Here is a 26,871-nt window from a genome sequence, read left to right as displayed (position 1 = left end):
TGACTTGTTTGTTTTTAGAGGGATTACTTCACAGTCTTCTCCATTTAGGATAATGCTGGTTGTGGGCAGCGGCAGTTGGGGGTGGGGAGGGGGAAGCCATTCCTTTGTAACATGACTTAAAATTCATTTTTATAAGTGATTAAGAAGAAAACATAAGAATATGCAGTGAAAATCTTAATGCTGGTCCCAAGGTCCATGAGCCATTATTTCCTTGCCAGAAGAAAGGTCTTGGTCATTCTGAGCAGGGCACTATTCTTTTTAAAGATTTACTTATTTATTTTATGTATGTGAGTATGCTGTTTCAGACACACGAGAAGAGGAAATCAGATCCCATTACAGATGGTTGTGAGCCACCATGTGGTTGCTGGGATTTGAACTCAGGACCTCTGGAAGAGCAGTCAGTGCTCTTAACCACTGAGCCATCTCTCCAGCCATGAAAAGCCATCTCTCCAGCCCTGTGCAGGACATTACTGACAGAGCAGTCCCCAGAATGCAAAGTCTAGAGGGCATTAAGGGGCTAGTGGAGGTGTATACTATTTGAGTAGAGAAGCCTTCCTAACAGAAGCACCTGGGACCCTTTAAAGAGCACCATAAACTCTAACCACATGGAGACTGTTTTGCTATTATTCATAAGAATATTAATAGAAAACAAGTTCTTGGGTCTTTGGGAAAAGAGCACATATAGGAATAATTTCAATTCTAATGCTTTCCTTTAATAAATAATTTAAATGTTATGAGTTTATTTTAAAGAGATCCCAGGTTGGAAGACTAAGGAAGACAGAGGAGAAAGATTTGAAGTGGTTAGCCATGTTTTAGATAAATAACTGCACAGTAGAGGATAGTCTGGATATAAGGGAAATCCCAGGTATCCGTAGGAATGAACATGTCAACAGGTAAACAGACCTGAGAGTAGCCAATGCCAGGGAGCTGGATGATGATATTTTAGGTGGGGACACTTAGTACATTCCCTCTGTGATGTACTTCTGTTCTGGAACCCCCAGGATCCAACATTCCATTCTTACCTCACTTGCCCCACCTACTTCGCTGAGGAGTTCATAGCGATTGACTGCTCTGGTTGCTGAATCTCTAGAGACAGCTGAATCAAGGTACTTATTTGGGTCTCTTTTTGGAGAAAGAGTCCTTTATTCCTCCCCGTTTGATGTAGGTTCTTTCTTGGGGATGCCCTGATAAACTAAATCTGCACAGATAGAAAAGTTAGCCTGTAAAGGCTAACTTGGGCCTTCCTTGTGTCTCCAACATTCCTCAACCCTTACAACTGTTGTTTGAGATAAATCATTACTGGGTAATTACTTAAGGATTCTAGAAACTATGACCATTTTATGTCTGACAGATGTGTGTCACTATTTCTGAGGGAAGTGGAATGACTCTTAGCTTCACAAACTTGAAACAACCTATGTGTCTCAAGATTTCCTCCAACCTCAGTGACACCAAATAATCTGTGTCAGAGGGGCTACTTTCCAACCTCCTCTTGGATGAAGACATAGTCTTCATGGTCCCAGAGACACCTCAATGTCCCCTCACTAAAAATGTTCTGGGGACTTCAGCTTGAGGATCCCTGATTAGTGTATCTTTGACTCAAAGGATTTTCTAAATTAGCCCAGAAATAGCCCAGAATTCACTCTACTTAACTACCCACCCCCTTTTCAGCACAGCATAGCTATATATCCATTTCCTAGATCCCTGGAAACCATCAGTTGGGGAGACTATTAAACCTGTGGCAATCCTCTCACCAAATTTACATTGCATACACCACGAAATATCTATACACGATGCAGGGCACTGCACCACAAAATGGTGATCTAAATTATCTTAATTCCTTAATAGGCAGGTACAGGAGAAGTGTTTGGGCCCATGGTTTCTCTGTTTCCTTGGCAACCTAGTCATATCCTGTCTCAAGGGGAAACCATTTAAGAGTGGGTAATGATGTAGAGACATGTATTTAAGTGTCAGCAGGTGCCCAGAAACGTCTTTTATTAAAAAGTTTATTGTGTCTATTACTTTTAAATCTATTTATTTACTTACTTACTTTAAACCCCCAATCGCAGTCCCCCTCCCTCCTCTCCTCCAAGTCCTTCCCCCACCTCCCTTCTCCCCACATCCACTCCTCCTCTGTTCCTCTTCAGAAAAAGGACAGCCTCCCATTCATATCAACTAGCCTTGGTATATCAAGTTGCAGTAGGACTAGGCTCATCCTCTATTTAGGCTAGAGGTAACCCAGTAGGAAAGGATCCCAAAGGCAGGCAACAGAATCAGAGACAGCCCGTTATTTGAATTCCCACACATAAGACCAAGCTACGGAACAGTTAAATATGTGCAGGGGGCCTAACTCAGTTCCATGCATGCTCCCTGGTTGTCAGTTCAGTCTCTATGAGCCTCTATGGGTCAAAGTTATTTGATTCTTAACTTTTCTTCTAGTGTCCTTGATCTCTCTGGCTCCTACAATCCTTCCTCCCCCTCTTCTGCAGGGTTCCCTAAGCTCCGCTCAATGTTTGGCTGTGAGTCTCTGCATGTGTTTCCCTCAAGTGGGTGTGTGGGAAGCCTCTCTGTGTCTATTACTTTTTAATAAAAAGCTAAAGAATTTACTTACTAATGAAGGGAAAATTCTGGAAACGTTCAGGAACCACCCAGAGCTGGAAGAGACCACAGGAAAGGAACATGGGAGGCAAAATATAAGAAAAGTATGATGGTTCCAGATATACCTGTGTGTGCTTACCAAATATGGTTAATTCATATTTGTCTGTCCTTTGTGACCCTTCTATCTCAGTTTCCCAACTACCCTCTGTTACAGGCATAAGAAAGGAACTCTGGCTTCTCTTCTCTTCCCTTACAAATTCACCATCGGTAGCTACAAACTGTGGTCACTAAAGGGTCCTGTAAAACATTAGCAGCTATTCGTCTTCTCTACCTGTATTTGGTGCTTGGTGTACCTTCTTCTGAACTCCTCACCACCCATCTTCCAGTGACAACTATTTGATTCTTATCTTCTATGAAATCAATCTTTCCTTGCATGGGTGAGAACATGGGCTTGCCCAATTCAATAGCTTTCTCTTTTCTATTAATCTCAATGAATACTCCAGTGCAACTAATCAGGACAGAAGCTTGACTCACTCTCAACAACTCAAGATACTTTCATCCATGCTCATGGAATCCAACTGATTCCTAGCTCTCCCGTAGACCTAGTCAAGGATAGATGATCTCAAGGTAAAAAGGAATACAAGAAAATTTCAGGTATTGACCATTACTGTCTATCTGCAACTCCTTCTTTCGCAGGACATTTTGTTTTTAGTCAGAAGAAGACAAGATGGTGTCTTTTCAAAACCACAGTGACCCCATTGGCACGAAAACAGTGAGTTCCTGTGCAAAGATCCCCATGGAAGTGTTTTGTGAACCAAAGAATATATGCAAGGTGAGGTGACCAGGTAGTTGGTGGACAGAAGGAGCTGAGTGACCATGGCCATTGTAGAATGACTTATCAGAAGGAGGCACTTGGGACAAGGATCATAGTCTCCACTGGACCTACATAAGTCTCAGGATTTCTCTCCATGCACAAATGCTCCACGTGTCCTCAGCATCCCTGAAAACTTCAGATTAGTGACTTAGTACTAAATTCACTGGGTGACACTCAGTCCCTTGAATATAAATAAGCAGCATTGAGCATTACCAGTTACTGGGGAAAAGGCTGTTACTCACATCTCTTGATCGACCCTCACATTTCCCAGGATCGATTGTCTTTTTTTTTTCTAATCTTTTTTTTTTCCCTTCGGAGCTGGGGACCGAACCTAGGGCCTTGCGCTTGCTAGGCAAGCACTCTACCACTGAGCTAAATCCCCAACCCCTTGATTGTCTTGATTCTCTAGGTAGACCACTAAGGTCCTCCAACACAGAGGGCATTCTGGGATGAAGAGTACACAGGTCCAGCAGAGAATAGCCAGAACTTACACTTCCTTTTTTTTCTAGGCCTTCCAGGATATTTCTGCCTACTTTTCTGATGAAGAGTGGGGAAAGCTGACCAAATGGCAGAAAAGTGCCTACGTGTATATGAAAAGGAACTACATCAGAATGACTGGCCTAGGTAATAGGAAATCTGGATTTAGACCAGCCTTGGGGGGGGTTCCAGTTTGTTTTTTATGCCACAAATTCTTTTGAACATGTAGCAGGGCCCTCTCCCACCAAACCTTTCTTCATGGAGGAATGTCAAGGTGCTTGCTGGACATGCTGCTCTTTGCTCCCTTGGGTAGGGCTGACAGCATAGACCATAGGCAGTAGGGCTCAGGCCTCTTGTGGGTCTTAAAATATGTGCTGTACCCCAAATCTTAGCAGCATTTTCCCTCTTTGTGCTGCCTGTTAAAAACAAGCATTTTGCTTCCTCTTAGGGGTCACAGTGAACCAACCAGTTTTCATGCGTTGCAAGGAGCAGGCCAAGCAGTCTGTGGTCGAATGTATTGAAGTTCATGACAGTGAAGGTGAGTGGTCAGGGAGGGGCTGTGAAAGAGCACCTTCTCAGTCAAGATGCCTGGTAAGGTCACAGGCAGCTCTTTTCTTCTTCAGATCAGGGCTGCGTGGGAAAAGAGTTCATTCTGAGGATTATGTAGAAGATCCTGTCATATAAAGTGCTAACATGTTATTGTGTACATTATTCTGGATAATAAATAAATGGCCAATGTGTAACACCTTGAAAGAGAGTCAGAATGTCCTGTGTCCTACTGGCTTGTGACTCCCCAGTGCTCCCAACAAGCACGTTACTTGATCTAAACTCCGGTCTGAAATTTATGCACAGTGTTTGAGAATAAAGGCGAATAATCACACTAGGTAGCCCCCAATAGTACTGAGCTCAATAACTTATTCTTCCTCACATAGTTAACACCTGACTATTCAAATTGTTTCATGTGTTAAGTAAAAATTTTCATTATTACACATTGGAAAGTTTAGATGGTGATGAGGCTTAGCTGACACTTCCTAAACAACCAGAAGGAGACTTCTAAAAGAACACTAGCGCTAATGCTTCTGTTGTTAGGTGAACTAGAGCCAGGCTCTGCCAGCTTCTCTTCCACACATGGGTTCACTCTCCAATCTAGCCTTCCGTAAATCAGCAGACTCCCGAGTTCTTGGAATATTTAGTAACAAACAAAAACCTTCTGATTTGTCACTTTCTGTAGATGAATGTTCTGATGAAACCTATGGTGTGCCACCGAGGAAACGGATGAAGGCAAGTGTCACTTCCTTCTGTAGCGGTGCACCCTGTTTGTCCCTCAGTTCATGTCCACGTTGTTGAGGTAGTATTCTTTTTGGTGGTGGAGAACTGTATAAATATAGATGTAAATTTTTAATGGGAAGCTTCACATGCTGTTTCAAATGCCGATTTTAACTATATGGAAGGTCATTGAATCTTTGGGTCTGGTTAATTTTGGTGTGTGAAGTTTTTATTTATTTGCTAGGTCCTGTCCTAAATATTACCCGGCAAATTAGAATACCCTAAGTCAAGTAGCAGAAATACACCAAGGATTACTATTTGCCAACATGCCTTATCTCTGATTCTCTTTTATAGCTGGCATCAGTGACCATAAGTATTCATAATGTGAAAGGAAGACTTGCCTCTGGAAAGAATGGTTCTAATTTGGCAGGTTGGCTGCAATCTAATCTCTAGTCTTAACATAATTTATTGTTTTTCAATGTGGTATTTATTTACTTCTTTGAAGATATTGTATTTTAATTGTATTCACACATACTCCACTCTTTCATCTAATGGATATAAAAGATCTTTCTCCCAACATCCATATATTTTTATAAAAAAAATAAACAAACTCAAACCCAGTTTGTGCTATCTATATACTGTGGGACGTAGAACGATCCAGTAGAGTATGGTTGACCTACCAGAGGCCACACTCTTAAAGAAAACTGACCTTCCCTCCCATAAAGAGCACATGAGTTCCTACATGCTAGAGTGCTGGAAGGCTTGATCTTGTGCAGGTCTTATAGAGGCAAAGATGACTACTGTGTGTTCATGAGTTTAACAACCTTGTTATGTCCCTCAAACACTATATTGCTCTGGTCCAAATGTCTTCTGCCTTTTAAAACCTCTCGATCCCATCTTCTGTGATGGAATTTGAGCTTGGGAGGAAGGTGTGTGATATATGTTTGGTATTTAGCTGGGCGATCTGTACCCTTATTAGTGCAATCTACTCAGATAGGAGTTTCTGCACTAGCCACCATTCACTGTGCAAAACAATTTCTCTGATGCTGTCTGAGAGCTTGCTTACCTATGGGTGGAGATGGATGAATTTAGAAGACAGTTTGCACTACATTCATTCAGCAAAATCATAGTAATGCGTTTTCCCATGGGGCCTGTCCAACCACAGGTTTTTGGTTGGACCCACATGGCTTCAATTAGAGCATTTTAATAGAGTACTGATAATGAGGATTGTCACAATCGTGCTGAATTATTGGTCAAAGAGCAGTTTCCCTAGCTCTCCAATCTGTAGCCCAGACTACTGAAGTGTAGTCATGTCTTCCTTCGTTTCTGAAGTCCACATCATGCTCCTGTCAGTTATTCTCTCCCCGAGACTTTCATCCTGACACTCGCTTTCCATGTAGAGACAGCCAGCTGGTTTCTGTTCTGTGAAGGGAACATGCATTTATCTCTCTAGAAATTACAGGGCTTTCATGGTGGACCCCTTCCACTCTGATTAACCTCAGGACCCAAGAACTTCTGCCCCACAGTCTCAAGTCAGAGGCACCCGACTCTTTATGGAATGGGGGTTTCCACAGTTGCAGGGTCCAGTCTAGTGTAGAAAGAGTTCTGGGAGTGGAGAGTTAGTGGCACAGTTAGAGGACACAGCTAAGGGAATGAGTGAAGGGATCCTGACAGCAAGTATGTAGGACACTCCGGTTCCAGATCTGACACAGTGCCTCTTCCTCCACAGGCATACCCACAAACATGGTCCACATACATGAACTAAAATTGCAAATATACAATGAAAGGCAATAAATTCTGTTTCCGAGCTCAGAAACAATGTTCTTTTAGTTGTACATAGACTCCCTCGTGCATGACTCAGGGAGTTGAATGAAAGGAAGTTCATGATAAGTGACACATCTTGATAGCAACAGAAATGGTGTAGGCGCCACCTTGTCCAATCCCACCTGAAGTGTTCTCACCTGCATCTTGTTCTCACCACCTCTGGCACGAGGTTCTTTGATACCTAGATCACTATGTCTCCTTTCTTTCTCCCTGCTGCGCTCATCTGCACACACCGTCATGGTGTATGCAGTGCCGTCTCCGTCACTGTATCCACGCTTTTCTTACTGTCCACGTAGTGCACCACGAGCCTGTGTGTGCGGCCTTATACTTCACAGAGTACCTGCCTTTCCCAAAGCCTGTGGGTTCCTCCAGTGCTTTTCTTCGCCTAATTTTCTTTGCTCCACACTCTTAATTACATCTTTTCTGCTTGCGCAAATGACAGTCTATTAAGACTATAAAGGCAAACATTGTAGCCCTGGAAACGCGGTTTACTCAGGACATTTCTTTCCAATTTAAACACCCGTGTTCTTTTTTATTTAGTTACAAAAAGTGAAATACTTTGTCAAATGTGATTAAAATGTTATGAAAATCCTTTAAACATACCTGCAAAAGATCAAGCCCTTCAACACTCTGCTGTGGAAGGAGGGGCTCACCAGTTTCTGCCCCTTTCAGAGGATATGAAGGCAGTTGCCAGTTGCCAGGGGAAAAGGCCTAATTAAACTCACTGGGTCTCACTCATACAAAGCAAAATGAAATAAAAGGGAATCTAGTGGTAGGGAGGAAGGCATGTCGTGACCTAAGAGAATAATTAGGTGTGTACATGATCGAGACACATTATATATGTATACAAAATGTCATAATGAAATGGAATAACATACATAACTAATATATGCTAATATAACCTTTAGAAAAATACACGAGAAGATACTTAACCTCTAAGACAATACAGAAATGCTACTGACAGCCCCAATGAGTGCTTCAGTGTTTAAAAACTGCTGAAGGAGGCAGAACGGGGAGGAATAACCCAATGTGTTCCAGGAGTACTAGGCTCAGAGACACCTGCACATCCAAGAGAAAGCACATATTCTGGAGACAGACAGAGTAGGGTGGTGTTGGATGAGAGGAAACCATGGGGGAAAACAATATTCTGGTTTCCTTGGCATGTTCTAGGTGTTTGGCATAGGCCCCGAAAATCCCAGTCCTTTCTGGGTGCTGAGCTCACCCATCACCAGTTCAGATGCTAGAATGTGTCTCCATAATCACAATTACATGTGTCCTTCTTCTGAAAGCCATGTGACAATGGACAAGTCTTCTACATGCTCTGAAGCTAACCCTGAAATCCATACAATATAAGTGAATGGTCACTGGGTCCTCCTCCTAATGGAGAATAAAATAGAAAATCTTTATCAGGGGATGGGGAGGGGACCAGACAGCATGTGGCATAACCCAAACTAGCCTTTGGTCTGTACTGCTATGTGGCTGACATCTCAATCTTTGTGAGCCCGCAGATGTAAAGGCCTATGGTCTTGGGTGTGGGACAGCTCTGTTCTTTTCTGATGAGAAAAGGCCCTAAATGACCTAGCTCTCATGCACTAATCTCTCCACATTTCAGGAGCTGGTGGTATTCAGGTAAATGCTTGGAGCCACCGACTGCGAGAGAGGAAGACTCGAGTGATATATGAAGAGATTAGTGATCCCGAAGAAGATGATGAAGATTGAATTAGTAAGTGGTCCTCTGACATGTCTCGCAACACCCAGAACACATCTTTCCGATACGGTATTGGACCCTAGCCAATCATCCACTTCTAGTCCTTTGGGGTACAACATTGAGCTGGAAGTAACATGTCCTGCTTCATTTACTCCAGTGCTGGATACTTTGGAGACTTTCCCTAGATAGGATGCCATGGGCTTCTAAATCCCAGGTTAGCACTCAAGGTATAGGCCATACCTTCCTCTGGCTGAAGAAATCAAAGACGAGGTGAGGCAGCCCCTGTGCTCTAGCAGAGGGTTTGCTGGTGGAGCAGAGCCTTGGAGGTTGGGTGGAAGGAAAGCATGTAGGCTGTGAAGGACAGGAGGAAACAGTAGTGAGTAGGTGGTGGCAACTCACTAGGATTTCTCTCTCTTTTGTGTCTCAACCACAGAGAGTCGAAATAAGCCCACGGTGGAAGAAGATGTGGTGGGAACTGAGGATCACAGCTACAACTTTGAAAGACTAAATATCAGCGCTATATATACATACTTATTTATTTATTTATTTATAAAACTTTAGTGCAGTTATGAATTAGGCTCGTGTCAAGTGTTTGTTCTTGTAGCAATTTCATAGGATGTGTCAGACACCCTCTTAGGAATCCTTTTATTTTGTGCCAGACATTTCCTATTATTACTATCACTGTGCCGAGCCCCACTAGAATTGTTCTTTCTATGCCAGGCACTGTTTAAGCACAGATCTTGCTGTATGGCAAGCATCTGCTCAGCGCTGGGAGTAGTACATGCTAAGCACTCTGTCAGTATTATCCTACTGTGTGCCAGCCACTCTGGCAGAAACCAAGGTTTCAAGCAGGCTAGACAGCTCGGCGATAAAGGATCCTGCTGCCAGACCAGTCAACTGGAGTTCAATCCTAAAGACCTACAGGCTGGACAGAGAGAACTGGCTCCCTGACACTGTCCTCTCATATTCACAACTGAACACATGTGTGCGTGCACACACATACACAAACACACACACATCCATGCATACATGCATAAAATCACTCAAAAACTATTGAAAATATAAGTTGACCCATATTTCATTCAGCAAGGCATATACCCAATGTAACACACACACACACACACACACACACACACACACACACACACACGTATATAATGTTAACGTGCCCTGTACTTATCTTAGGCATCACATGTCAGTCATCCCTGCACTGAAGTGCACTACCCTCCCCTTGCCTAGGATTGCCGAGCAGTCATCTATTGGTTTATGTTAACATGTTTCTCGTCTTGCACACACATACACAAGTTATCACTAGGGTCACCTGGTACCTGCCATGCTACACAGAAATGTGTCTGATCATGACTATCCCATTTCATGTTTTTGGTTAGTACATGCTTCCTTTCCTGTCTGCACACAGGTGACAAATTCAAATTCTGTGATGTGGGAGAATCTGGCTTTGCTTGACAACACATGGGACCTTCATCTAACAGAGAGACTGAGGCTCAGTGTAAACAGATGCTTGCTTCTATGAAAATCCAGTTATTTTCTTTACTCTCTAACTTTAGCTTTTTGGAAGTAAGTTGTAATGTCTGACTCTAGGGATTGAACCCTATGCATATGAGGAAAGGGCTCTACCACTAAGCTGCACTGGATTAGTAGTTACTGCTTCATTGCTGATAAGAGACCGAAAGAAATAAAGACAGAAAGATTACTCTGAGCTTACAGTCTCAGTGGGTTTGGTTGATGGATGCTTCTTACATACATGCAGCATACAGGAGAGGCTGTTCCTTCATCTTGGATTAGGGAGGCCAACAAGGAATATAGGAAGGGCCCAAGGCAAGAAACAGACTCAAGTACATGGTTCTAATGAGCTAATTTCTCAAAAATTCTTGCCTCCCATATAACTACCAATACCATGTGATATCTCTAACAGATTCACTTGGTGATTAGACGAGAGATCCTCCAACATAATTACTTTCAGAAATTTCATCACGCATGGGAAAAAAGTGGAACTTTCACTACTTTGTCCTAGACATTTCTGAAATACTCAGACTATGAAAATTAACATACACACTCAGTTGTTTGTGTCACTTTCAGATGTCACTAAATCGCCCAGGCTGGCATCAAGTTTTCAGTTGTCCTCTGTTAACTTCCAAGTAGTCAGGATCATAGACGCTCCTGGGCTACAATAAATATCTTCTTCCTTTTTGTTTATTTTTGTTCACTGAAACATGTTCCCATTATGTATCCCAGGCCATACTGGAACTCGCTTTATAACCCAATTGTCATATTTGTATCCCAGTCTCTAGAGTACTGGGCTTACAAGAGTAGACTCTGTACATAATGTGACTGAATACATTTCTAAGCGATTTTAACATTGACTTAGGTCCCTAGAACAGAATTTAGGGAGCAACACAGGGACAAGTTAAGGAAGACAGTAGAGTCATCACAGGAAAAGTGTTGTGAGCAGTACTCACCAAAACTCACAATAAAGAATACTTCTCAGGGGCTGGAGAGATGGCTCAGTGGTTAAAGCACTGACTGCTCTTCCAGAGGTCCTGAGTTCAAATCCCAACAACCACTTGGTGGCTCACAGCCATCTGTAATGGGATCTGATGCCCTCTTCTGGTGTGTCTGAAAGACAGTGACTACTTGTATACATTAAAATGAATAAATCTTTAAAAGAGAATGCTTTTCCTTAGCCTGAGGTATGGCTCAACAGTAAAGACGGACTAACATATACAACACACCTAGGGAACAGTATCACTTATTATCACTCTAGAATAATAAGATACTCTAACAAGGATTTTATATGAACATGAATAGATGATGAGGTAGATACTTAACAGAGCCTAAGGGAAGTCTAACAAGTGTGGGACTAGAGCCAAGTCCAAGGTCAGACTCAAGTGGCAGCAGAGGCAGAAGAGCTTAAGGAATAGCAGAGTTAAGGCTTATATCTGAAGGACATAGATAGTACAAATGAGACCTAGGGTTCTGGACCACTGTAGACAAGGGGCACATAACCTCTGCTGGTATAATAAAGGCTGCAGTCAGGTCTAGTCTTATTTTTAATGTTCCATGGCCGATGCTATGAGGTGAGCTGTATCATAGGCCATTTCACATGCCATTGATTTGGGATTTGAACTCAGGACCTCTGGAACAGCAGTCAGTGCTTTAACCACTGAGCCATCTCTCCAGCCCCTGAGAAGTATTCTTTATTATGGAGGAGCCATAATGCCCTGTGTAATTCTCCTAGGAGTGACAGAGGTAATGTGGGTTCCTATGGATATGGCTCTGATGAACAGAACTGTAGAGAGGGAGGAGACAAGAGACCTCTGCTTCAGTACCACGTGGGGATGCAGAGAGGAGTCACAGGTGCTGATAAATGGATGTGTTCAACAAGCCAAATGCAGAAAGACAGATGATTCAGGGTTAATTTTAAATGAGTAACCACATTGAAATTAGTGTTCTTGTGTAATTTTGTGTTGGGACATAAAACTAGAAAGGATATCTATCATAAGATTGGCAGTGGAGTCCTTAAAGAGGTACAATGAGTAACTCTGTATACAGGGGCCAGGAAAGTAGTAACAGGGACGGACAATCAGGGAGAAAGAAGGGGACTAGGAAGATGAGGATAGGGGGTGAGATGAGGTGATTGGGACATGGACTGATTAAAAGCCAAGAATATGGGACTATGCCATTATGAGACTCATTACTTTGTATGCTGCCTTAAAAGACCAAGGGAATAGAGTCCTGAGGATGAAAGGCAAAGAGAAAATAGTCCACTTTTGAAGCAGAATTAGTGGTCCTCTGTTAGAGGAAGAGAATCTTATATTTAAGGGAAACTGGGAGCCACAAATGGAAGTTGGAACCTGGCTATTATTGTCCCTCTCTAGAAGTGCCCTTACCATGTCAACTGCCACACTAACACTCACTAAATGGCCATCAGAACAATCACACATGTCAAGTACTAAAGATCCACCCAAGGCAAATGCCAATAATGGCAGACTAATGCTTTCCAGCTGCGGTAGCGTGCTCAGTGCTCTGTGGGATAGACTTTGTGTTCTAGGCTTCTGAAAATATGGCCTTAACCACTTCGTATTGTACTCATGCAGAATGGAAGAATACCACCCATAGCTCAACTCATTTATGGATATTTAAGTGTTCTTCATATGTGCCTATAGGAATCAAAATGTATATGATTTGTTCTGAATATATTAGGAATCCCAAAATAGTAACTATTTGTGAAAATACCAAATACACAATGAATACAGCTTATATGATTCAGGTGTCAACTGAGACATCTGGAAGTTCTGTATCCAAGTTATTCAGAATTCAATCTGTGCTTGCACCTGAAATTTGCTTCCTGGAGGGTACTCAGTAGTTACACATCCACCTGGAAAAGACACTGAATCTGGCTGTAGATGCCAGCCTTAAAGGGCACTGTGCTTGTTGGACTGGCTGACATGGGCTGCTCCTGTAAGGTCCAAATTGACTCAGCCTCTTTAACATATCGGTTGGACCAGAACGTCAGGCCCTAAAGTTGAGCTTATGGCTCCAAGTACTGAGCTTGTGGCTCCTCAGCTTATGGCTCCAAGTACTGAAGAAACTATAGGTACAAGGAATTGAAAAGCAGTTACTACATGCTGAGTTGTTTTGAGTGTAGAGCCTGGTAAATTGATCTCTTGTTCTCATCTTCAGAGGCTCCACTCAGATGCCATTTACCCCTCATTCTTAGTGTGTCTGGACCAGCCCTGACCCACAGAAACTCCTCTTAGAGTGGACTCCAAGTCACCAATTTTACCCAGCTTGATGAGCAAAATACCTTTAGGAAGAAACCTGTAGTCTGACAACGGCAAGTTTAAGAGTTTCTTGGAATGAGAAAGACCAAACATAATGAATAGAGTGGAACTATTAAAGAAACAAAGTGTGATGGCTTTTAGATGCTTGGCCCAGGGAGTGGCACTATTAGAAGGTGTGGCCCTGTTGGAGTAGGTGTGTCATTGTGCATGTGGGCTTGCAGAGCCTCATCCTAGCTGCCTAGTGAAGCCTGTCGTCCACTAGGAGCTTCCAGATGAGGATGTAGAACTCTCAGTCCCTTCTGCACCATGCCTGCCTGGAGGCTGCTATCTATGTTCCTGCCTTGATGATAATGGACTGAACCTCTGAACCTGTAAGCAGTTCAGAGCAGTAAAACCCTAATTAAGACAGAAGTTGGTACAAGGAGTGGCGTATTGCTGTGATAGGCCTGACCATGCTTTTGTTTGGAGGAATGTGGATTTTGGGACTTTGGAGAGCAGTGGAGTGCTTTAAGTGGGGCATAATGGGCTATCCTAGAAGAAAAATGGAAGATTTTGTGCTGTTAGTGGTTAGAACTGTGCAGAGCTGGCCCAAGAGGTTTCAGAGGAGAAGAATTTCTGTATGTGGCATAGAGACTGTTCTTGTGGTATTTTGGTGAAGATTATTCCTGAGTCTAAGGTAAAGAGATTTATATTAATTGCATTGACAAAGGATGACTCAAAAAAAAAAAACCCAGCAGAAACTTTGTTCTTAGGTTAAGTCTCATGAAGAGCAATCTGAACAAGCATAGCAAACTTAGAAAGGAAACATATAAAATATATGGTTTGAGTATTAAAGGGGCACCAGAAAGTGAAATAGAGCTGATTCATATGTTTTAGAAGATAGCAGATTACAGGAATGGGACTTTGTGGCAAGATCCTACCCAGCTAAGTTTAGATCTAGGCATGGTGGTACACATCTTTAATCCCAGGAGATAAAGCCAAGCAGATCTCTGAGTTCAAGGCCAGCCTGAGACAGAGCAAGTTCAAGGTGAAGGAAAGTTTAAGGCCAGGTGTGATGGTACACATCTTTAATCCCGGGAGACAGGCATGCAGATCTCTGAGTTCAAGGTTAATCTACAGAGCAAGATCCAGGACAGCCAAGCTTAGGCAGTGAAGGAGTTGGAAAACAGAAAGCTGGTGAGAATGTAATAGACCAAGGGGGTCCTGTTCTAGTTACTGAAAGCAGCAGACCTGGACAGCTTTGGCCATGTGGCTCTGGCTTTAGAGTGAAAAAATAGGAAGGACTCCTGGGACAATTGATGCTGGTCAGCTGGAGCTAGGAAATTAGTGGTGATTAAGAAGAATCCAGCATCACTGAGGTGTAATCTCTGGGAAGTGTTTTCTGAGACCACAAAGAAGCTGTGTTCCAGAGATAGCCAAGGTTGTACTTTGTGCTGCAGTTGTACTTGGTAATGTGTAAGAGTCACCCAAGTGGTACTGGTTTTGAAAGCATGACTGGGACATGAAGAGCAGCTGAGGCTTGGCCCTGTGCAAGGCCATGGAAGGCTATTGGTGAAGGTGCAGCCTCAGTTTCACTTGATGGCCCAGGACTAAAGGGATCATGCAACGATATGAGGCTTAGCACCATGAAGAAAGCCTATGAGAGGCTAGTTGCAGTGGAAGACCCCAGAGTATTAGAGATGTCAGTAGCATGGGATGATCTCCAAGGACAGCAGTGACAGTGGAGTGGACTAACCTGAGTTTAGAGTGCTACAGATGGTAGAACTGGAGAAGTGACTGCAGCCCTTTGGACAAGACCAGACATTGTGTGGATTCCAGACACTGAAACAAAAAAGCTATAACATTGAAGTTTCCTTGGAGACTCCAAGATGTTCAAGATGCCAGAGCCATGGACTATCTACTAAGGAAAGCTTCTAACAGGGAGTGAAACCAGCCTGGGAGAAAGAAGTTTGTTGCAGTCAACAGAGATGAAAAAGGAGTTGAAGATCTGAAGACCACTTTGACATCAGACATGGAGATGCAGAGTTTGGAATATGATGGTTTGTACATACTTAGCCCAGGGAGTGGCACTGTTCGAAGGTGTGGCCCTGTTGGTGTAGGTGTGTCATTGTGTATGTGGGCTTTCAGATCCTTACCCTAGCTGCCTGGATGTCAGTCCTCCTTTTGGAGACTTCAGATGAAGCTGTATAACTCTCAGCTTCTCCTGCACCCTGCTTGGATGCTACCATGTTCCCACCTTGATGATAATGGACTGAACCTCTGAACCTGTAAGCCAGCCCCAGTTAAATGTTGTCCTTTATAAGACTTGCCTTGGTCATGGTGTCTGTTCACAGTAGGAAAATGCTAGCAAAGACACAAAGGAAACGATAGAGCTATTATAGGGTGTGTTAAAAGGTGAAATTTATATGTTCCCTGCTCTGTTATACCATCCCACACAGTTCAGCTTGTATAAATCTATGTTTAGAGGAGTACATATGTGGATGTGCCTACTTCCAAGGCAGGATTTCTGAAGCTCTGGGTTAGAGCTAATGTGGCCTGGATAACTCTTTTAGAGGGAAGTTATTCATGCATTTTAGCATTGTCCCCGAGGTTTAGCAGATTTACAGTGTCTACTAGTTATCAGCAAATATACAATATCCCAATTGTGGCAAGAAGGGCCAAGTGTCAAGAGGAGATGGTGGTAGCCGTAAACATTATGACTAAGATCAAAACTCTTAATTCATTGATAATGACAACAATCAGGAAAAGGTCCCATGGACTGATTTCCGTGTTCACTTTAGCACACAGAGATGACAAATTTGGATATAAGGTCCAAATTTTCTTCTAATTATTAACTTTAAAAAATTTATTTATTTTTATGTATGTGCATACACTGTAGCTGTCTTCAGACACACCAGAAGAGGGCATCAGATCCCATTACAGATGTTGTGAGCCACCATGTGATTGCTGGGATTTGAACTCAGGACCTCTGGAAGAGCATTCAGGGTTCTTAACCACTGAGCCATCTCTTCAGTCCTTAATTATTCATTTGTACACCCATAAGTTACTACTGCTATTGGATTTGGCCAGTGAAGTATCTGATAGCACTTGCTGCAGAGATTCTTAACTGGACAAAGTGTTGAGAATATGTGATTGTGGAATTCACAGCTTTAAATGAGGCATGCATATCATCTCTTCCATGGGTCAGGCAACTCCTTGGAAGGGAGTAAAGGAAGAATGTAAGAGGTAGAGGGGAGGGTGGAGTAGTGTGGACTCACGTCTCTAGGACATGACATAGCCTTTGCATAACTGAAGCCTCAGCAGCTCTTAATACCTGCAGAAGATTGGGCCTTCACATTCTGTCACAGAGAGGGTAGAATGCTTATGAGCCTCTCTCCCATTCCTGAGGACTGGTAGAAAGGTAACAGTTGCTACACAAGAGGGGCTTATGATAGACTGTTCTTCCCCTAAGAAGGATCTCTAGGTAATTAATGTTTTCAGAGGGTGAGGGAAATTTACTTCTGTGGTGTATGTTCCTGCCTTGATGATAATGGACTGAAATTTTGAACCTATAAGCCAGCCCCAATCATGTCCTGTTCACAGTAGTAAAGCCCTATGTAAGACAGAAGTTGGTACCAGGAGTAGGGTATTGCTGTGATAGGCCTGACCATGTCTTTGTTTGGAAGAATGTGGATTTGGGGACTTTGGATTTGGAAAGCATTAGAATGCTTTCAGTGTGGCTTAATGGGGTATTCTAGAAGAAATATGGAAGATTTTTTTTTGCTGTGAGTGGTCTGAATTGTGCAGAGTTGGCACAAGAAGTTTCAAAGGAGAAGAATTTCTGTATGTGGCATAGAGACTGTTTTTGTGGCATTTTTGTGAAGAATGTGGCTTCTTTTGGACATTGTCTGAAGAGTCTGCCTGAAACTAAGGTGAAGAAATTTATTAGATTAATTGCTTTGGAACAGAAAGTGTCAAAACATCCTGGTATAAATTCTTTTGTGTAGTTACTAAAATTCTGCCTTATGAGGAGCCTTTTAATGAAAAGCAGCAAGTTGAGAGGGAAATATACAAGATATATGGTTCAAGAGTTCAGTTAAAGGGGCACCAGAAAGTGAAGTGGGGCTGAACCCTATGTTTTAGAAGATAGCAGATTAAGGGAGTGGGAAATTTGTGGCAAGATCCTACCCAGCTAAGTTTAGATCTAGGCATGGTGGTACACATCTTTAATCCCAGGAGATAAAGCCAAGCAGATCTCTGAGTTCAAGGCCAGCCTGAGACAGAGCAAGTTCAAGGTGAAGGAAAGTTTAAGGCCAGGTGTGATGGTACACATCTTTAATCCCGGGAGACAGGCATGCAGATCTCTGAGTTCAAGGTTAATCTACAGAGCAAGATCCAGGACAGCCAAGCTTAGGCAGTGAAGGAGTTGGAAAACAGAAAGCTGGTGAGAATGCAATAGACCAAGGGGGTCCTGTTCTAGTTACTGAAAGCAGCAGACCTGGACAGCTTTGGCCATGTGGCTCTGGCTTTAGAGTGAAAAAATAGGAAGGACTCCTGGGACAATTGATGCTGGTCAGCTGGAGCTAGGAAATTAGTGGTGATTAAGAAGAGACCAGCATCACTGACGTGAAATCTCTGGGAAGTGTTTTCTGAGACCACAAAGAAGCTGTGTTCCAGAGATAGCCAAGGTTGTACTTTGTGCTGCAGTTGTACTTGGTAATGTGTAAGAGTCACCCAAGTGGTACTGGTTTTGAAGGCATGACTGGGACATGAAGAGCAGCTGAGGCTTGGCTCTGTGAGAGGCTATGGAAGGTCCTTGGTGATGGTGCAGCCCCAGTTGTAGTTTATGGGCCAGGACTGAAGGGGTCATGCAAAGTAGTTGAGGCTTGGCACCATGAAGAGAGCCTATGAGAGGCTACTGGTGAAGCCTAGTTACAGCAGAAGACCCCAGTATATTGAAGATGCCAGTACCCATGGGATGATCACCAAGAACAACAGCGGCAGTGGAGTGGATCAACCTGAGCTTAGCGTGCTACAGAGGGCTGAGCTGGAGAAGTGACACAAGCCCTTTAGAGGAGTCCAAAACATCATATGTGGATCCCAGAACTTGATACAAGAGACTCTAACATTGAAGCTCTCTTGTAGACCCCAAGATGTTCAAGAGGCCAGAGCTATGAGCTATCTGGTGGGAAAACTGCTAACAGAGAGTGAAATCAGCCCAGGAGAAAGAAGTTGTGGAGTCAATAAAGTTGAAAAAGGAGTTGCATATCTGATGACTGGTTTGACTTTAGTCATGGAGATGCAGAGTTTTGCCCAGATGGTTTCCTGTCTTGCTCTGGGGATTACAGTTAAGTGATTGGATGGATCTCAGAAGACACTTTGAACTTTGGACTTTTATCATTGTTGAGACTGCGGTAGACTATGGGGGCTTTTGAAGTTGTAGTATGTATTCTACATTATGCTATGTTTAGGTATGGCCCTTATAGACTAGTATATTTGGATAAGCCTATGGGAGCCAGGAAGTAGAATGTAATGATTTTTATATGCTTGGCCCAGGGAGTGGCACTATTATAAGGTGTGGCCTTGTTGGAGTAGGTGTGTCACTGTGGGGGTGAGGTTTTAAGATCCTCATCCCGCTTGTCTGGAAGTTAGTATTTCAGTAGCAACCTTCAGATGAATATGTAGATCTCTCTGCTCCTCCCGTATGATGCCTGCCTGGATGCTGCCATGCTCCTTCTTTGATGATAATGGACTGAACCCCTGATCCTGTAAGCCAGCCCCAATTAAATGTTGTCCTTTGTAAGAGTTGCCTTGGTTATGGTGTCTGTTCACAGCAGTAAATCCCTAACTAAGATACTAGGGCTGGGTAGGTTCTACCAACGTATTGGGATCAGGAATAGTGGGAGGGACAAAAACAGGGCACTTGGTACTGATGGTGATAAAAATACATGGGCAGGTAGGGATCTGCTAAATAACTGCTCCACGCATGCTCCTCTAGGTAACCTTAATTAAAGTTATGGGTTGACAGAAACAGAAAAACAAAGAAACAAATAAAGAAACATACCCAACCCTGTGAAAATAGAAAGAAGACTAGTTGAGAAAGTCACTGAGCTCTGGAGGATTGGGAGGGGGGATACAACATAGTGATGGGACATAGTCATGGTTAAAACATATTGTGTACATGTATATATGCCACAACAAAATCTATTAAAACATACCTCCCTCCACGGTGTCAGAATCCTGTATTTGTGACTCACTTACTTCACATGGGCCAGGTTCTGGTACAATGCGTAGAACTAAAAAAAAAATAACACCACAGGTAAAAGTGACAGGAGCAGTGGATGTCAAGATCGTTCTGTGGTTAAGGGTACACACAGCTTTTACAAAGGACCCGGATTTGGTTTCCAGAACTCACATAGCCGCTCACCTGGTGTTTAACTCTGCTTCTAAAGTTGTCGTTTCCTCTTCTCACCTCTTCTGGCTCTGGACGCACGTGGCACACATCTATACATGCAGGCAAATTCATGTACATAAAATAAAAAGAACTAGATCTTTTTTTAATGTGACACGATCAGCTGCATAGGAAACAGATCATTTTCTATCATAGTTCATTAAAGACCTCGGCAGATGTGTCCCGTGCATGCATGTGCTCCTGTTCCCCTTTAAGAGCAGAGCTCAATTTTGCTGTTAACTCCACCCTTGCCCTTGCCCTTGCCCCAGCTGAGCTCCTCCATACCCTATACACAGTCAAAGCTTGTAGTTATGGGGCCAATTTCATCTACTCCCACCCACTGGACCCACACTCCCAAGCACATGTGGTCCCTTCTCTTGCCAGAGACATTAGACTCACACTGCCAAATCCACCTATCCCTGCAACCTTACCAGAGAGGTGCACTGGACCCATACCTACAAATCTACTGACTAGCTACTTACCATAGGAGCACATGTTTCACGTCAGTTTTTCAGCCTTCCTTCTGCCCCTCTTCTTCATGGAGAGATCCCAGTCTACTATTCTAAAAGGGAGGAAAGAAAGCATAGTGAGGAAATACTGGATCAAAGCAAAACCAAAGAGCTACAGGGCAAATACCAAATTCTGCATCTCCACGTCTGATGTCAAAGTACTCCCCAGATCCCCAACTCCTTTCATTCATCTTTGTTGACTGCAACACACTTCTCTCTCTTGGGCTGATTCCACACCCAGTCTGCAGCTCTCCTTGGCATGTATCCCATGACTCTGGCATCCCTAACACCTTGGGGTCTCCACACACTCTAAGCTTTACCTTCATAGAGGCAAGCAATGGCTCATCTGGGCTTCCATGCAGGGACACCCCTAAGACAAGCCTTGCCTCAGTGGCTTCCCTTAGTTAGAGAGGGAGAGTCCATAACTCCTTTTTTGTATCCTTGACTCTAAAGCCAGAACCAAGTGGCCAAATCTTTTCAGTTCTGCTTGCTGCGTCTGGAATGTGCCCCCCCCCTCTTTCAATCACATCTGCATCATAGAACAAGTCCCCAAACTAAGAAAAGACATACCCATACAAATACAAGAAGCCCACAGAATGCCAAATAAACCAGACCAGACCAGAAATACAGCACAAGACAGTTAAAACACTAAGTATACAGAACAAAGAAAGTGTATTGAATGTTGCAAAAGAAAGGTTGCAAGTCACAGCAAAGGAAAACCTATTAGAATAACAAAAATTTCTCAGTGAAAACGTAGAAAGCCGGAAGATCTTGGAACAATGCAGTACATTGCTAATTTACCCAGTAAAACTATCTGCCACAGCTGAAAGAAAGAAAAATTTCCCATGCTATAAACAGCCTAAAAATTTTGTATCTCATAAACAAGACCTAAAGAAAGCACAGGAAGTTGTATTTCAGGCGGCCAAAAGAAATGCGCGTAGTTAAGAGATTGTTGACAGAAATACAAAGCCAGCATCACAAAAGCACAAAGTACCAAGAACATAATATCACCAAAAATCAACAACATAATGGCTACAGTCTGCATAGACTTTTAAATATTAACTTTAAATATCAATGGCCTCAGTTCTCCAGTTAAACAGCATACTGGCTTAATGGATCAAGAAACAAAATCCATCTACCTGTTGCCTATAAGAAAGGCATCTTAAGTTTTAAAGATAGACACTAGCCTAGCCTCTGCCTTAGAGTAACACGATGGACAAAGGTCTTCTAGGCAAATGAGACAGGGGACAAGGGAACAACTGGCATTTCTGTTGTAATATATGTCAAAATAGACTTCAATGTAAAGTTAATGAGAAGAGATAAAGAAGGACACTTAATTCTAACCAAGAGGACAATTAAGCAAGACATTACTACCCTAAACATATATGCACCAAACACTGGCACACCCAATTCCATTTAAAAATGTCCTTATCAGTGGACCTAAAGACACAGACTACCACCAACCTGTTAATTCTCTGTGAGTTCAATGCTCCACTTTCTCCAATAGACAGGTTATCTGCACAGACAGTAGACAGAGAATCACGAGAATCTGGTGGTATCATCCATCAAATGGATTTAAGCAATACCTACAGAATAATCCACACAAACACCAAAGGGCATACATTCTACTCAGCAGCACAAGGACAGGTCTCCAAAACAGACCACATCCTGGGATACAAAACAAATCTAGAATTTCAGGAAGATTAAAATGACCCTAAGCATCCCATCTGATCACGATGCACCAAAACCTAAAACTGACAGCAGACAAACCTCCAGTAAATACACAAATTCAGGGAGATTAAACAATACATCATTGAATGAGGAATGGGTCAAAGAAGAAATCAAAAAAGAAACAGCATTTCCGGGGAACTAGAGAAAAAAACCCCACATGAAACCTCTGTGATACACTGTGGAAGTAGTCCTTGGAGGCAAAAATATAGCTCCAAGTGCCAACATTTTAAAAAATGAGGAAAAAAGGCCCACCTCAGAAGAGAGGAATGGGCTTCAGGCCCCCAAGTAACCTCTGAGCAGGGGGGCTGGGCGCGAGTAGCTAGCCTTTTGTCAGGCTGGCAACCCAACCAGGTGAGCCATCTCTCCACCCCCCTCCTCCCCCGCACCCCCTCCCTCCTTCACCCCCCCTCCGGCGCGCCCCCAAGGCCGGCTCCGCCCCCTCTTGGAGTGGGTGGTGTGCTCCTGCGGCTCCTGTTGTGTCGCAGGCACACGCGCCGTTGGCGGAGCTGCAGATAAAGTGGTCTGAGCAGGACTGCCATTGCCCCTACCACCGCGCTGACTGACCGAACCGAGCGGCCTAGCGACCCGACTCGCTTCCTCCCTCGAGTCCCCACAGCTCGGGCCCATCTTTCTCCAGGCTTCCGGGCCCAAAGTATGTAGCCCGTTTCTGGCCGCCTGGGTACCCCGCGGCTGACGCCCACCCGGGTCGTCGAGGGTGCCAGGTGCGCAGCGCCGAGCAGCTCGCTGCGGCCAGAGGCCCAGTCAGCTAGCGGCCTGCCCGGCCACGGGAGCCTGCCTCTCAGGCCTCCGTCCCACTCATTTCTGTTCCCCTTCCTAGGGCCGTCTTTATGGGCCACCTTCTTTCGAAGGAGCCTCGGAACCGTGCGAGCCAGAAGAAGCCTCGTTGCTGCAGCTGGTGTCGCCGCCGGCGCCCTCTCATCCGACTGCCGGGCCGGACGCCGACCAAGTCGTCCCCACAGCCCGCGGCGGCGGCCCGCAACCGGGACTGCTTCTTCCGCGGGCCCTGCATGCTCTGCTTCATCGTGCACAGCCCCGGCGGGCCCGCCCCCGCCGGCCCAGAGGAGGAGCCGCCGCTGTCGCCGCCGCTGCCGCGGGACACGGCCTACGCCGCCTCCCCCTTGCAGCACCTAGAGCCGCGCTACGCGGCCCTGGCGGCCGAGGACTGTGCCGCCGCTGCCCGCCGCTTCCTGCTGTCGTCGGCCGCCGCAGCCGCTGCCTCCTCGGCCTCTTCTCCTGCCACCCGTTGCAAGGAGCTGGGGCTGGCCGCCGCGGCCGCCTGGGAGCAGCAGGGCCGGAGCCTCTTCCTGGCTAGCATGGGGCCCTTGCGCTTTCTGGGGCCGCCGGCCGCCGTGCAGCTCTTCCAGGGGCTGCCGCCACAGTCCGAGCATCCCTTGGCTCCCGACCTAGTGTGCAACTGGAAGGACGACGAGGTTCCCGACTACACCTTCTGCAACCAGCCGCGCTGCGGCGGCGGCGGCGGCGGCGGCGGCGGCGGCGGCGGCGGGGGACCTGTTGGGGGAGGTGGCTTGCTGCTGCAGCCGCTAGATGCTGGCTACTGCCAGGCCCCAGAGCAGCCCCTGCCAGTGATGGGCTCCAGGCCCACCTCTCCTGCCTCAGAGTGTTCCTTCATTGAAGCCACCGGGGACACTCTCCGGGCTGGGAGCATCACCCCCTGGTCCTCCCAGCAGCAGGCGGAAAGCCGCAACATAGACTGTCAGAGGCTCCCTGATCCCTGTGGTTTACTTAGGGATTCGCCCCCAGAACCCCTAGACATCAACCAGCTGCCAGGGTCCATCGTGCTTGAGGTGGATATGGACGACTAGGCCCAGGGATGCGAGTTTCCCCCCAACCCCGCCCCCGCCCCTCGCCCCCCTTCCCGAGGCTGTCTCTGTCCTCCCCTGTGCAAGGAGGAGTGGGATTCCCTGACAGCCCGGGGGTCGCTTGAAGGGGAGACTGGGCAACCAGTCAGCCCCGTGCTTAAGGCCTGTTTTGAAGTAGAAAAGCTTGGAGTCTGCTGAATGCCTTGTAGTAGATTAGGTCTGTTTCCACAATTCAGGATTCATTTATTGCATTAGCAAATCCCGATATAGAAACTATTAGTTTTCTGTGGAATAAATATATGCATACTTGAGCAATTTCTATTTGGTGGGTAACAGCTTTACATACCGATGTTTGAAAAGTTTTCAAACTGTCTTCTGGTTTGATCGCTGCTAGTTAGTGCCAATAACTTACAATTAAGCATGTACCATGATCCGTCACTGTACCAGAGCTTTATATATACAAATCTCATGGGTTCCCTCCATTTGATGCTGTGAGATAAGTCCTGTTAATATTTACCGTATTCAAAAAAGAAACTGACATGCCAGTGTTTTGGGACAGATGACTTACACCAGTGAGCCAGGAAGAAGAGGAATTTAGTGGTTGAGTGACTGGTTCAAGGTCACACCCATAAACTAAAGAGCGAATCTGGGTCTTGAACTAGAGACTTTTGGCCAGCTTGACTTGAAAAACAAACTAACTGTGTTGTGTACGCTGCTGTTCTTTCGTCTGTCCTTACCTTTATGTGCAATGAATTACCAGAAGTCGGAAGTCTTATATGTTGGGGGTTGGGTGAGTTAAGAAGTGAAGTGCCTGGTGGGGATTTTATGTCGCTGTCAGTTACTAAGCAAAGTGTCCCGCTTTGTCAGCGCTAGAAATAAACTTTGTGATAGTCTGTACTAAGTTATTAACTCCCCTTTCCCTTGTTTCTTGTCTTTGTTCCCACACTCTTTTACCTGAGGTTATAAAATGAGAACTTGAGTTTTCAGTGTGGACGATATTTAACTAGCACTAGCCAGAAATAACCTTCAGGAGAATGTGGCTACTTTCATTGTTACTGAATTAACTGCCAATGAATTGTAAATGTTACTGTCACATCAGTGTACCTTATTTGAGTAGACTTTTAACACGTGTAATTGTGTGTTTGAATCTGTTTTACTGTGACATTGATGTTCTTGTGAAAAATACAGCAGAAGACTGAACAAATTTCCCATTTCTTTGTGTCATAATGTAATGGTTTATGGGGTCGTATTCGTTGGAGGAATTACTACTTTGTGTGTTCAGGGGATGAATTTTGGGGCAAAGTCTTGAGTCCTTTAAACCACTGAATAATATAGACCAGTAGCTCTCAATCTGTGGGATTGTAAACCATTGTAAACATAGATATTTACATTACAATTCATAATAGTACCAACATTATTACACTTATGAAGTAGCAGCGAAATTAATTTTATAGTTGGAAGTTACCACAACATGAGGAACCATATTAAACGGTTGCAGCATTAGAAAGGTTGAAAAACCACTATATAGATAAATAAAAACATCACCAAAAGTATCAGAAAGAGCACAAATAAATGAATTAATGATACAACTAAAAAGTTGGAAAACCAAAAAATAAACCAAGTCCAAAACATCAAGAAGTAATAAAAACCAGAGCAGAAATCAATAAAATAGAAAACAGTACGAAAAATCAAGAGCTGGAGCCCTGAGAAAATAAACAAGTTGGCAGGCTGTCGGCTCAACTAAACAAAAGAAAGACAGGACCCAAATTAACTGAATCAGGATTGAGCAGGGAGAAAATTATGATGAACACTAATAAAGAAATTCAGAATATTATAAATAGGTATACTTTAAAAAACAGTCATTAAGTTGAAAAGCCTAAAAGAAATGGATGAATTCTAGGTTCCGCTAAATTACCCAAATTAAAGTAAGAAGAAAACAATGGAAACAGACCCTAACAAGTGAGATTGAAGCAGTAATGAAAAGGCTTCCAGGTTTAAAAATGCCCAAGCCCAGGTGGAGTCCCGGGTCTTCAAAGGAGATCTCCAGGCACTCCATCTTAAGCTTTTCAAACAAATAAACACATAAAGAAGTAAATAAATAACAGACACTACACACACACACACACACACACACACATGCACTCACGCATACACACACACATACACAGAGAGAGAGAAAGAGAGAGAGACAGAGAGAGACAGAGACAGAGACAGAGGGAGGGAGGGAGGGAGGGAAGGAGGAGGAGGAGGAGGAGGGAGGGAGGGAGGGAGAGAGAGAGAGAGAGAGAGAGAGAGAGAGAGAGAGAGAGAAAGAGAGAGAATATGCTTCCAAAACACCTTCTGTGGAGCCAGTATCAGTCTAAAACTAAACCATGTAAAGATACAACTTAAAATGAAAACTACAGGCTGATGACTACACATTCTAAATGCCTAATAAAATATTTGCAAGCAGAATACACACATACATAAAAATGATTACCCACTATGTTAACATTGGCTTTATCCCTGAAATTCAAGTCACAAATGCAATAAATCATGTAAGTGGAGATAAAGCAAAAAAAAAAAAAATCACATGATCATCTCAATATACGGCAGAAAAGCCTTTGACAAAAATCCAATATGCTCTCTTGATAAAAGCCCTGGATAAAATAGAACTAGAGGAAACATACCTCAACACAGTAAGAGCTAAATATGAGAAACTATAGCCAACATCCTCCTGCAGAGGAAAAACTTGAAGCAACCGTATTGACATCCTGTGTAAGAGGGGGGTGTCCACTCCTTTTCAGTACTGTGGTCAGAGCACTAACTGGAAGA

At 44.1% G+C, this 26,871-nt stretch overlaps 2 protein-coding genes, 1 long non-coding RNA gene and 1 pseudogene across 12 annotated transcripts in view; 2 read left to right on the top strand and 2 right to left on the bottom strand.

Annotated features, from left to right (window-relative positions):
• Positions 1 to 23,271, bottom strand: part of LOC147998150 (uncharacterized) — a 49,321-nt gene extending 26,050 nt beyond the window's left edge. For 2 of the 8 annotated variants that reach the window (XR_015646915.1, XR_015646912.1), the window contains exons 1-5: positions 23,074 to 23,271; positions 21,950 to 22,001; positions 20,459 to 20,538; positions 19,953 to 20,029; positions 19,744 to 19,821 (exon numbers count right to left, since the gene is read on the bottom strand). This is a non-coding gene — a long non-coding RNA (uncharacterized LOC147998150). Of the gene's footprint in view, positions 1 to 8,984; positions 9,096 to 11,221; positions 11,379 to 19,743; positions 19,822 to 19,952; positions 20,030 to 20,458; positions 20,539 to 21,949; positions 22,072 to 23,073 lie in introns of all 8 variants that reach the window. The other 6 variants (XR_015646913.1, XR_015646908.1, XR_015646911.1 and 3 more) reach the window with 5 other exon arrangements.
• Positions 1,002 to 9,321, top strand: Ssx1 (SSX family member 1). Of its 2 annotated transcripts, none has more exons than XM_087601154.1 (8): positions 1,002 to 1,106; positions 3,292 to 3,367; positions 3,979 to 4,093; positions 4,395 to 4,484; positions 5,178 to 5,227; positions 5,567 to 5,642; positions 8,649 to 8,759; positions 9,178 to 9,321. In XM_087601154.1, the coding sequence occupies exons 2-7, from the start codon at positions 3,323 to 3,325 to the stop codon at positions 8,753 to 8,755; spliced, it is 483 nt and encodes a 160-aa protein (XP_087457280.1). In that variant the 5' UTR covers positions 1,002 to 1,106; positions 3,292 to 3,322; the 3' UTR covers positions 8,756 to 8,759; positions 9,178 to 9,321. The 2 variants fall into 2 exon arrangements, with proteins under 2 accessions (XP_087457280.1, XP_087457281.1); XM_087601155.1 differs by having other exon boundaries at positions 1,012 to 1,106; positions 3,292 to 3,427.
• Positions 7,541 to 23,601, bottom strand: B630019K06Rikl (RIKEN cDNA B630019K06 gene like). Its single transcript, NM_001301646.1, is given in 6 exon segments — positions 7,541 to 9,095; positions 11,222 to 11,392; positions 19,744 to 19,821; positions 19,953 to 20,029; positions 20,459 to 20,538; positions 21,950 to 23,601. A coding segment is annotated over 1 exon segment (297 nt). The 5' UTR covers positions 22,844 to 23,601; the 3' UTR covers positions 7,541 to 9,095; positions 11,222 to 11,392; positions 19,744 to 19,821; positions 19,953 to 20,029; positions 20,459 to 20,538; positions 21,950 to 22,546.
• On the top strand, positions 22,704 to 25,261 carry Fbxl17l1 (F-box and leucine-rich repeat protein 17 like 1; annotated as a pseudogene). The gene is made up of 2 exons (XR_015646906.1): positions 22,704 to 22,868; positions 23,055 to 25,261. The product of XR_015646906.1 is annotated as an F-box and leucine-rich repeat protein 17 like 1 (transcript).
• The last annotated feature ends 1,610 nt before the right edge of the window (positions 25,262 to 26,871 follow it).

This window comes from Rattus norvegicus, chromosome X, assembly GCF_021556685.1.
Source record: "Rattus norvegicus strain SHRSP/BbbUtx chromosome X, alternate assembly SHRSP_T2T, whole genome shotgun sequence".
NCBI classification, from domain to species: Eukaryota; Metazoa; Chordata; class Mammalia; order Rodentia; family Muridae; genus Rattus; species Rattus norvegicus.
The sequence above is the reverse complement of the archived record's forward strand: the minus strand, read 5'-3'. Positions and strand labels throughout refer to the sequence as shown.

Bases quoted from the DNA above. Each gene is read 5' to 3' on its own strand.
- Ssx1 (XM_087601155.1), top strand. From the start codon at position 3,323: ATGGTGTCTTTTCAAAACCACAGTGACCCCATTGGCACGAAAACAGTG. The intron at 4,094-4,394 runs GTAATAGGAAAT...GCTTCCTCTTAG, and splicing joins CATCAGAATGACTGGCCTAG to GGGTCACAGTGAACCAACCA. The intron at 5,228-5,566 runs GCAAGTGTCACT...TCTCTTTTATAG, and splicing joins CACCGAGGAAACGGATGAAG to CTGGCATCAGTGACCATAAG.